We start from the raw sequence: 11,230 nt of genomic DNA on the forward strand, positions 1-11,230 counted from the left end.
CACAAGGAGAGTTCCTTTGTATTTGCCATACAAGAATGTGCCATCAACTTGAACAATGGGTTTGTAGTATTTGAACCCATCGATACAAGGTTTAAATGTCCAAAATACCCTATGGAATTGAACATAATGATGAACCATCTCACCTTGTTGGTTGTATAGTGGCCTTGTTTTCTTCTCAACAACAAATCCATTAAGAAATCCACTTATGGCACTAAGCAACTTGGGTAAATCATGGTAAGATTGTTCCCAGTTACCATGTAAGTCTTCAATTGCCTTTTGCTTTGCCATCCAAGCTTTGCGGTATGAGATCGTGTACCCTTCAGCACTTTTGATGTGTGCTATTATTGTTGGAATAGAAATGGATGGATCACTCTCCACCAAAGGAAGAATACTTTTGCTAATATATACATAGTCAAGGTTAACATGATCTTGTGTAATAATAGGTGATGAACAAGAATGCTCACCTGATAGCTTACGAAGCTCCCATTTTTGGCTTTTAGTAATAAAAGCCGCTCTACACCTCCAATCACATGTACTGTTAACACAACGTGCAACAATTAACGTTGGTGACGATTTCTCGACCCTGTAATACAAACCTTTCTTTATATGGTATGCATTTAGAACATGTTGGACTTCCTCCTTTGTGTTGAAAGTCATGCCTTCAAATAGGCTGCCAGTAAAGTACTCGACGTCAACATGGTCAAGTGCATGCCTATACTCTGGGTCGGTGAAATCTGTTTGCAAATCAACATTATGCATGTGTGAAGGAAAACTGAATGTGCTTACGTGCTGAGGTTGTTGTACAACATGATCTTGTTCATCTTGTTCATCATCTTGTTGGAGTCTTGCATCATTTTCCCCCTCACTGAAAGGACCAACTTCTTCTTCAGGGACTCCAACTTCTTCTTCAGGAACTCCAACTTCTTCTCCAGATGTTAGGAGATTGGTAAATGATCCATGTGTATAAAAATCGTCTAATGATGGTTGGTTTTGATGGGAAGAAGGTTCGTTGTGATAGGAAGAAGGTTGGTTGTGATATGAAGAAGTTTGGGTTTCATGCAAAAAAGGTTGGTTTTCATACGAAGAAGGTTGGTTGTGATAGATAGAAGGTTGGTTTTCATAGGTAGAAGGTTGGTTTTCTTCTTCAGAAATAATTGGTGTGAGATCTGCATATAGTTCAGCAGAAGTTAGATATTTAAGGGAACGAATCATTTGAATCATACCATGAACATCTTCATCGTCGGTAAGCTTGACAGCCCGGAAATGAAGCATTCCTTCGCCTACCACTTGTGGATACCGAAAGTAAAGTTGATCAACTGAATGTGGTTGTGGTAATGAAATTCTTCTTTGGATCTTAGCTTTCAACACATCAAGTGTGATACGTGATCTAATTGATAAAAATATTGTGTCAGAGGATACAAAAGTATCCCCTTGAGTTGCACTACCAGATGAACCCACTCAACAACAATTGCTTCAACATTGTCGAGCATATATCTTAGGGTTGATCGGTGGAGTCATTATGCCAGACAAGTCAGGTAATATAATTCACTTAATGTATTTACCATTATTGGCTGACTTGGAACGTGCAGGACGATATAGTTGGGGTTCTGCTTGTTTGACACATTTGTATAGAGAATTGTGTAGGGCAATCTATCCATCCTCAAGGAAAATGGGTGGATGTTCTTTGCTTCTACAGTCTTGGGCTTGGTATAGAATGCCTTCCATCCAACCAAGAGTCCAACGGGATATTACATTTCCGCTAGCATCAAGGTATGGACTAATTTTTATACCACTTTAATACATCGAACAAGTAAAATATTTAACCTAAAATTTTATAATTGTACAAATGTTTTAGGTGGTCAGGAAGAGGGCTAAGATTTTCAGGGACGCCCCATGGAGACTTACTTGGCTACAGATTAAGATATGACAACATGAACCATAACGAGGTAATACAATGTAAACTTCTCTCAAACATAATCTCTTTTACATCAAACAAGTCAAATATTTAACCTTTTTCTTTTACAGTATCTATGGATGCCATATAGGGAATTTCAGTCCTCACTGCCAGCACGTGCTTATAAGGATTCTAGAATATGGACTGCTTGTACTGCTTTAACTTCATTTGCAGTTGTAGTCTGGCATCAAACTGATAGAGTCCAATTGCAATTTGGCTTATGGCAACCAATCCCCAACGAAGCTCATAATCTTGATAAAATGCACGACATAGACATGAGAGGACATAGCGACACCAACTGGGCTCAACAACATGCAGACTGGATTTCGATTTGGAAAGACAGACGCAAACATGTTATTTTTGGGGAACCACTTCAAGGCCCTCTCCAACACACTCCGGAGTATTTACAATGGTTTCGTGCTAATTCTAAATTATTTCTTTGTAGCCAGTATTCTTCATCTCATGCATCCACTTCTAGTACGCAACTCCCAACAACAACTGCAACAACATTCCCAATGGCTGGAGATAATCACCCACCTTATAGTGTGGAACAACATCCTCAGTCTTATCCATCATTTCATACGCACCATGAACAATTCATGTACACACCACCATCAACAACAACTTCAACAGGGGACTTCATGAGCAATCTTTTTGGCGTCGACGTACACACGCCACAAAGTGCATATAATTACATGCAAAACATGAATTTCCCTTCATTTTCGTCTTATCACTCTGAGGTCGGTGGAAGTGGTTCGTCAAATCCAGTTACCGATACTGTTAATATAGAACATGACGAGGACCAGGTTGAACCACAACAACCACACATTGGTCGTCGAAACCCAACAAGGAACCGACAACCTCCGAGGTGTGGAACAAGTGGACATAGACATCATTAAAGTTGAATTGTAATTTCGTGGATTGTAATTCTGTTGTTGTTCTTTTTTATTCGATCTCCTATTTTGTTATTGTATTTTGTTTTTATTTCAAGTTGTTTATCTCAAGTAATGTTGTTTTTATTTAAAGTTGTCATTTATTTTTATTCTAAAAACTTAACTAAACTATTTTATTTAAAAATACTAAAAATTTTCAAAAATTTATAATTAAAATATGAAAATAAGAAAATTAAAAATCTAGAAAAAAAATCAAAAAAAACAAAAAACATGAACCAAAAATGAAATAAAAAACAAAAAAAAAACAAAAATGAAATAAAAAACAAAATACAAAAATGAAAAAAAAAATAAAACAAAAACGAAAAAAAAATAAACAAACAAAAACGAAAAACAAAAAAAAAAACAAAATACAAAAACGAAAGAAAAAACAAAAACAAAAACGAAAAAAAAACAAACAAAAACAAAAAATAAAAAACAAAAACAAAAAACGAAAAAAAAAACCAAAAACCAAAAAAAAAAAAAAAATAAGGCAGTTGAGAAATCGGTTTTCCGTTAACCGATTTCTCACTGCAATTCATAATATGTTAACAAAATTGAAGGTGAGAAATCGGTTCCCCCAATCGATTTCTCACCTTAAATACTAAATGGGTCATTTTGATAAATAAAATGGGAATGAGGTTATTTAGAAAAAAAAGATTGATATATTAAAAAAGAAAGTCAGAAAATGATGTCATCGCATGTTGCCAATATCTTTAATAAAATTATCATTTTTTTATTTACTATTATTCAAAGAATATTTATGTATATTTATGTATTTGTAAGTTTCAAACTTAAATAAAACAAAATTTAAAATTATTAAATATTTATTAAAAATTATTATAAAATAAATTATTTAATAAAATATTATAATTTTTAAAAAATTTGCTGCATCATCCATAAGATACTTACTCAAATACTTAATAGTAAAAGCACTTTAAAAAATATTAATAGTAAAAGCACTTAAAAAAAATATATTATGAACTAGAATAATGTGTTGTGCAAGCACGCACTTGCAATTTTTATGACAACAACATTAATGTGATGTGAATGTACTTCCAAGACACTTTTAAGAGTAATTAAAATGACATTGATTAAAAAATTCATTTCTATGAGGTGAACAATCGCACTTTAGATATCAAATAAAATGCACTCAAATGCATATACAATAAAACTTAAAATTAATTGTAATTTCAGTTGTTATCTTATAACTAATTATTATTAATGTATTTATTCTCCAAAATATACCGAAATTTATTTAAACAGATATATTTTCTTAATAAATGTAAAACTTTTTCTTAAACATAGATGAAGCCTGCTCTCGTTTCACCTTATTAATACTAAACTTAAAATTTGGAGAGCCGAAAAGGAATGTTATTTATTTCTTCTGTCCTTTTCTCAGCTTCAACTTTTGCTATAATACGCCTTGGGTGATCAGTGCCTGTGTGTTCGTTTTGCCTCATTTATCATCATAACTTAAAAGTGATTTGAGAGTGTTGGTTCAGGAAAAAGATGCCAATTTTCAGTGACCCTAATAATCTTTTATCTTCTCTGTCCTCACTTTTCTTTCTCTCATATATATCTATATAAATATATAGCTTCTGGATCTTCTTCCACCTCTTAACGGATCTCAGATTCCAACATCTATTTTTGGCTCCTCAAGTTTTTATTTCTGCTCCGAAACCTCTTAATTTCTGAGTTTGTACTGTGTTGAAAGAAAAAAACATGAGTGAAAGCATGTACCTTTATAGTCAAAGAGTGAAGGGAAAGTAGCAGCAGGTTTTCAGCCTTGAAAAAGTTCACAAATTGCTTTATTTTCTTTAACCGCTTTACATTTGTTTTTGGGGAATAGTTTTTTGTCATTCCCAATTTGCTTTTCTCAGCAAACTTTTTCCTTGTACCTGTACCCTAATTTCACTTTGTTTGCGACTTCCTTTTTTGGTCACTTTGCCATAATTTAACAAGGTGGTTGCTCTCAAATCTCATCCTTGATCCATAAGGGGTGCTTGAAAGTTTGTCTTTTTTTTTTTTGTTTTGTTTTTAATTCAACATGGAGTGTAAGAGAAAGAATGAAAAATCAAAATCAAACTCCACTTTTCCTGATGAAGTGTTGGAGCTGGTTCTTGGGATGTTAAAGTCTCGGAAAGACAAAAGCACGGTTTCTTTGGTTTGCAAGGAATGGTACAACGCTGAGAGATGGTCAAGGAGGAGTGTGTTCATAGGTAACTGCTATTCCGTGTCTCCTGAGATCTTAACTCGCAGGTTTCCAAACATTAGAAGTGTTACGCTGAAAGGGAAGCCTCGTTTCGCTGACTTCAACTTGGTTCCTGCCAATTGGGGTGCTGATATTCATTCATGGCTGGTGGTGTTTGCTGTGAAGTACCCTTGGCTTGAGGAGTTGAGGCTTAAGAGGATGACTGTTACTGATGAGAGCTTGGAGTTTCTGGCTCTCAAATTCCCCAATTTCAAAGCTCTTTCTCTTCTCAGTTGTGATGGATTCAGCACTGATGGGCTGGCTAAAATTGCTGCTAATTGCAAGTAAGAATCATTTGTCTTTAAACTCACGTGTTTAGTCCATAAATTACAATGAATTTGTGATTCTTTAAGGGTTTTAATTTTACTTTTTGTTTGGCTATTGTTAATGTCTTGCTTGTGATATACGTGGTTTGATTGGACTGCTAGAGAGAGTGGTTCTTGTAATGAACCACTGGTGGAGTTTGCACGTTTTCTGTTGATGGGTTTGCGTTTCTTGTCATTTTCTATCAATCTGGTGATGATACTGTTTTGATATGAGATCTTTGATTTTAACTTTTGAATGATGTAAATATAATACGGTTAATTGATGCGTTTACTTAGTAACAGTTTTAAATTTAATTTGATTCTCCAGTTTAAATTGCCTCTTTTAACCAATTCTAATAATAGGTCATTCTGCTGAGGCTATTTACTGCCAGTTTTGGCCTTCAAGTTTTATCTACCCTTTAATTGATTTGTTGTTATTTTAGATTTATTTATTTATTTGCTTGAGTGCCTTCTTGTTTGCCATTTTCATGTGCTGTGCTTTGTTACAATATCTTAGTGGTGAGACATTTGTGAATTTTGTTGCCAGTGGAAATGGAATCCCACTACAGAACAGTTTTTTTATGAGAGCCACTTCTTTTCTGTATGACGAAATTAACATTTGAGCATCAATTGAGTGGGAATATGGTAATATTCCTTATTTATACCAAAAAAAAAGCAGCCAAGAGACACAGGGAATCGATGAACTTTTGTTGCTCTAGAAGGTTTACTTGTGCTGCCCAGAATGAGAATGGACTTTAGCTAAGATTGGTTGTGATTGTATGCCTGAGATGCTATTTATTCCTTAGCTGGAGAAAAGTTGATATGACTATTTCACTGTGAGCAATTCTATTATGCATGTTCAAGAATGAGAATTTACCATTAAATCATAGATTGGTTTATTGGAATTCATTGAAATATGTAGAACTTGAGTACTTATATTATGATGTAATAGAGCAGTCTTCAAATTCTCTGTTTAATTGTTTGACCATAAATATATTCAGTAGCAAAGGGATCTTGCGTAAGTAGAACACATTTATGACTGAAAGCATAAACAGTGTGCAAAATTGTTGATTACATTAATTAAAACCTTACCTTTTTGGTAGCTGAATAATCTTATGGATTTCAAAATCTCAACTTATGGTACCAACATATTGAGTTACTGGAAATAGATATTATTTTCATTATGATGGCATTCTTTGTTTAATCTTTCCTTTGATAAATACATGATTTTCTGCATTCTACTTGGATGCAGGAATTTAACTGAACTTGACATACAAGAGAATGGTATCGAGGATAAGAGTGGCAATTGGTTGAGTTGTTTCCCAGAAAGCTTCACATCATTGGAAGTATTGAACTTTGCCAATCTGCACTACGAAGTAAATTTTGATGCACTTGAGAAACTTGTCAGTAGGTGCAAATCATTAAAGACTTTGAAGGTAAATAAAAGTGTAACACTGAAACAGTTACAAAGGCTTCTTGTTCATGCTCCTCAGTTAGGTGAGCTTGGTACTGGCTCATTTTCACAAGAGCTGACACCACAGCAGTGCTCAGAGCTTGGAAGTGCATTCAAAAATTGTAGAAATCTTCACACCCTTTCAGGGTTATGGGTAGCTACAGCACAATATCTCCCAGTTCTGTACTCTGCTTGCACAAATCTCACTTTCTTGAATTTTAGTTATGCTCCTCTCGACAGTGATGATCTTGCTAAGCTTCTTGTTCACTGTCCTAAGCTTCAGCGCCTATGGGTACGAATTTTTTATTCTGTTCTTCATTGCATGGTTTCATTAATATTGAAGTTTCCACAAACACAACCCCATATATCATGCTTTTGTCTTAAGTTTTAATTTATGCATTAGCTAGAAATCCTAGACTTAAAGGTTTGTCTCTGCCAGCTGTAAACAAAATCTAGACGGATAAATACTTGAAAAGACCGTCCATTTTCTTTCCCTAACTTTATGATACTACCTCTAGTCCTGCTGTATATAAGAAACAAATTTTGGTCCTAATTATAAGAACATAGGTCTACTTTTAAATGTATTAATTGCTAATTTTCTTTTATACTCCTAATTTATTATGAGTTTATTATTGAGTCATCCACTCATTTCCCACGAAATGCATTTATTGGGATACTAACAATAAAAGTTATATTCATGGTTTAAAAATAATCCCTTGATTTATGAGCTGTTTCATTAAATATATCCACCAATTACACTAATTAATTCTATGGGAATTTTTGCACTAATATTTCAAATTATGACATTATTAATTAAAACTAACCAATTTAACTACTTTTATTAGTTTCAATGAATTAGATATTTGTTTTTTATATATAGTAATATTTTATGAACCATTTAATATATAGCTTCTTAAAAGAAATTGTCATTGATTGTTCTAACTTTCCAATAGATATTTGTCAGATATTTTATCCTGTTTTTGCCCCCCTAAAATTTGATTTTGTCCTTTTCTATCTTTTTTTCTCTGTCACACATAAGCACAACCATAAGATTATACAATCTGTTTGTTGAATTTGTCATGGTTGTTATCATCAAAGTTGATGGTGCATGGGGTGGCAGATTTTTATCAAGCTTCCTGTGCCTGCTAATGAAAATGTATTGGAACATGGACCTTACACATTAAATAACTGATACAGGTTGTGGATTCAGTGGAAGACAAGGGGCTAGAAGCTGTTGGATCACACTGTCCATTGCTTGAGGAACTGCGTGTTTTTCCTGCAGACCCCTTTGATGAGGGCATTGTTCATGGGGTTACTGAATCAGGGTTTATTGCAGTTTCTCAAGGATGCCCGAGACTTCACTATGTTCTCTACTTTTGTCGTCAAATGACCAATGCTGCTGTTGCTACTGTTGTGCAAAACTGTCCTGACTTTACTCATTTCCGGCTGTGCATCATGCATCCGGGTCAGCCAGATTACTTGACACAGGACCCTATGGATGAGGCCTTTGGAGCTGTTGTTAAGACTTGCACTAAACTCCAGAGGCTTGCAGTATCAGGTTATCTGACTGACCTAACTTTTGAGTACATAGGCAAATATGCAAAAAATTTGGAAACTCTATCCGTGGCTTTTGCTGGAAAAAGTGATTGGGGCATGCGGTGTGTGCTGGACGGCTGTCCAAAGCTGAGGAAACTTGAGGTAAGGGACTGTCCGTTTGGCAATGTAGCTCTTCTGTCAGGTTCCAGGAAGTATGAGTCGATGAGGTCACTGTGGATGTCAGACTGCAAAGTGACGATGAATGGTGTAAGACTGTTGGCCAAAGAAATGCCTAGGTTGAATGTGGAAGTCATAAAGGAAGAAAGATATGAGACTCATCAGGCTCGAAAAGTTTATGTTTATCGTTCTGTTGCTGGTCCAAGAAGGGATGCCCCTCCTTTTGTTCTCACTCTCTGAAATGCTATCACTACTCCTACTTTGAAGCTCAAAATGTCCTAGGTAATCTCTCTCTCACATATAGGCAGCCTTGTACTCACCTTGAAACATGCATGGCATCTGATAGCGACTCCACAATTACCCCATCAATTAGAATCAGAAGTAACATTAATATGAACTATTTTTCTCTCTGGAATATGATTAAAGGATTGTCCTAGGTTTCAGTCACACTCATTTTTGTTTTGTCAACTTATTTGGTATATAGATATATGCTTCTGTGAGTTAATTGCTAGCGTCTTTGACGCATTATCGCTTTCCTAACTGTATAACTTTATAGTTTTGTATGATCACACCAAAGCTCATCTATCCAAAAGTAGTAAATTTTACTCCTAAAATTTCTGTGCTGGCTACATTGGAATATTGAACATTTATCCTTCATGTCTCAGTCTTGTTGAAATTCGTATTTTCTACTAATCTGTGTGAAATCATTTTGTTGTACAGCCTTTGATTTTCTCCACAGATGGAAAAACTACTGATATTCAAGACTCAATAATATGGAAGGTGGGAGGAAGAAAGGGGATCTGCATGATTCAAACTTCAATAATGTTCTCTTGGTACATCATAAAAGCCAGCTTTTTTTGACATCCTATAATTGTAATACTTGCCTTGTTGATACTAGCTGGACCCACCTAAAGAAATAATGTTACTGTCCATGAAGTCACAGCTAATGTGAGCAAAATTAATGGATTCCTGAGAAATCATTGTGAACAAAATTAATGCATGAAAAATATCTATTCAGGAAGATACAGGATCATGGTACCAAGTCGTCTGTATTTATATGTGGCCTTTTGCGGCTTACTGAAGACATTTTTGTTTGATTCAAATATCTATTCAGAAAAATACATTTCCTTCTGAAAATGGCGGAAATCATGGCAATAAATAAGATTAAAAAAGAAACCAGTGATTCATGCTTGATTAGATAAATTGTAGCAGCAATGTTTATTGATGTACAAAACAAATTCTTTGAATTTTGATAATTAAATGATTTTATGAAATAAAGTTTATTTGTCGGGCAAGGACGCAAGGTTGGTTTTAGCCGAGCGCTATGATAAAAATACAAGATTTCTAGCTTATTTATGATTTTAGCCGAGTTCTATATGATAAAAATACAAGATTTCTAGCTTATTAATGAAATAAAAATAAAATTTTGAAAAAATTAATAGTTAAGGGATTTTATAAATTAGTTTATATAAAGTTAATTTTATTTTCTGATTTATTAAGAAGTTTATTTTATTTTTTCTTTCTATGTTTATTTCTTAGAATGGTTTTCAAAGAGGGTTATTCAAGCAAGTCGCAGGTGGTAACATGTTAATGCACGAGCCTCTGCATTTTGGTGGGAATTATGCATGAACTGTTGCCGTGTATCATTTGCTTCTGAACCGATGAACTTCACTAAGGATAAGCTCCACTTTAGGTATTCATAGCTTCAACTATTGAAGGTTTTATTTTATTAATGCATTTAGTGAGGGGAAAGTTGAAAGAAATTCAGAGTAATGTGTTATGGTTCCCAAAATTTCCTCAATACACTTTCCAATCTCCCTCCCACCTGCACAGAAGATCCCCTTCTAATTATGTCAATAGTATTCTCAATGACTAAGTTTCCTTTCAATTTTAACATTATTCTCTTATGGTCATGGAATATCAAACCGTGATTATTGGGCTTTAAGAGGGAAGTAGTTTTGTTAATGTGGATTCACGGTAAGGTTGAGTTACTACTTACTACTAATATATGATAAGATTACCTTAAGAGGATATATCAAGGAATACCCTAGATCCAATAATTAATTTCATCAAGGGGAAAGTGAGATTCATATGACTCCTCATACTCCGACAGATAAAGTGTTAGTACCTAACAGAAGCACGGTAGCCCAGGAACACGAAGCACAATAATTGTTAGGCAGATGATAAACACACCTCCACCCTCGTATAAGTACACCCCTTTTTTTAAAAAATATATATAAAATGTCTAAATTACCTTTAAAAAAATAAAATTCCTAAATTTACACCTCCTTCCCCGCACCTCCAGTACCCCGCACCCCCTTCCCCGCACCCCAAATTCACAGAAACCTCTTCTTTGATCAAATTCACAACCACAACACCAATTTTGACACTCTCACTGGCCACAAATTGGGCGTAGGGGAACAATAGGAATCCGAACGCCGTGATGACCGCCACGAAAATCACAACGTCGGCCACCACTGATCGGGATCGCCGGCACGGCGGAGCCTGGAGGGAATTGGGGGTTTTCCGGTGCCTCGATTTCGAGCCGAAATCGAGGGAATTCGCCATGGGTTGGTCAACGGAGGAGTTGCAGAGAGAGATTGAGCTATGGAAATAGACCAT

At 35.0% G+C, this 11,230-nt stretch overlaps 2 protein-coding genes across 2 annotated transcripts; one reads left to right on the forward strand and one right to left on the reverse strand.

The window, feature by feature from the left end:
• The first annotated feature begins 4,329 nt into the window (after positions 1-4,329).
• Positions 4,330-9,745, forward strand: LOC109812028 (protein TRANSPORT INHIBITOR RESPONSE 1). Its single transcript, XM_020375887.3, has 4 exons — positions 4,330-5,421; positions 6,695-7,187; positions 8,093-8,890; positions 9,329-9,745. The coding sequence occupies exons 1-3, from the start codon at positions 4,934-4,936 to the stop codon at positions 8,846-8,848; spliced, it is 1,737 nt and encodes a 578-aa protein (XP_020231476.1). The 5' UTR covers positions 4,330-4,933; the 3' UTR covers positions 8,849-8,890; positions 9,329-9,745.
• On the reverse strand, positions 9,517-11,230 carry LOC145955117 (uncharacterized). Its single transcript, XM_083069822.1, has 2 exons — positions 10,908-11,230; positions 9,517-9,577 (listed from the first exon to the last, which is right to left on the reverse strand). The coding sequence occupies exons 1-2, from the start codon at positions 11,228-11,230 to the stop codon at positions 9,517-9,519; spliced, it is 384 nt and encodes a 127-aa protein (XP_082925948.1).

This window comes from Cajanus cajan, chromosome 2, assembly GCF_000230855.2.
Source record: "Cajanus cajan strain Asha chromosome 2, NIPB_CcT2T_4, whole genome shotgun sequence".
NCBI classification, from domain to species: domain Eukaryota; kingdom Viridiplantae; phylum Streptophyta; class Magnoliopsida; order Fabales; family Fabaceae; genus Cajanus; species Cajanus cajan.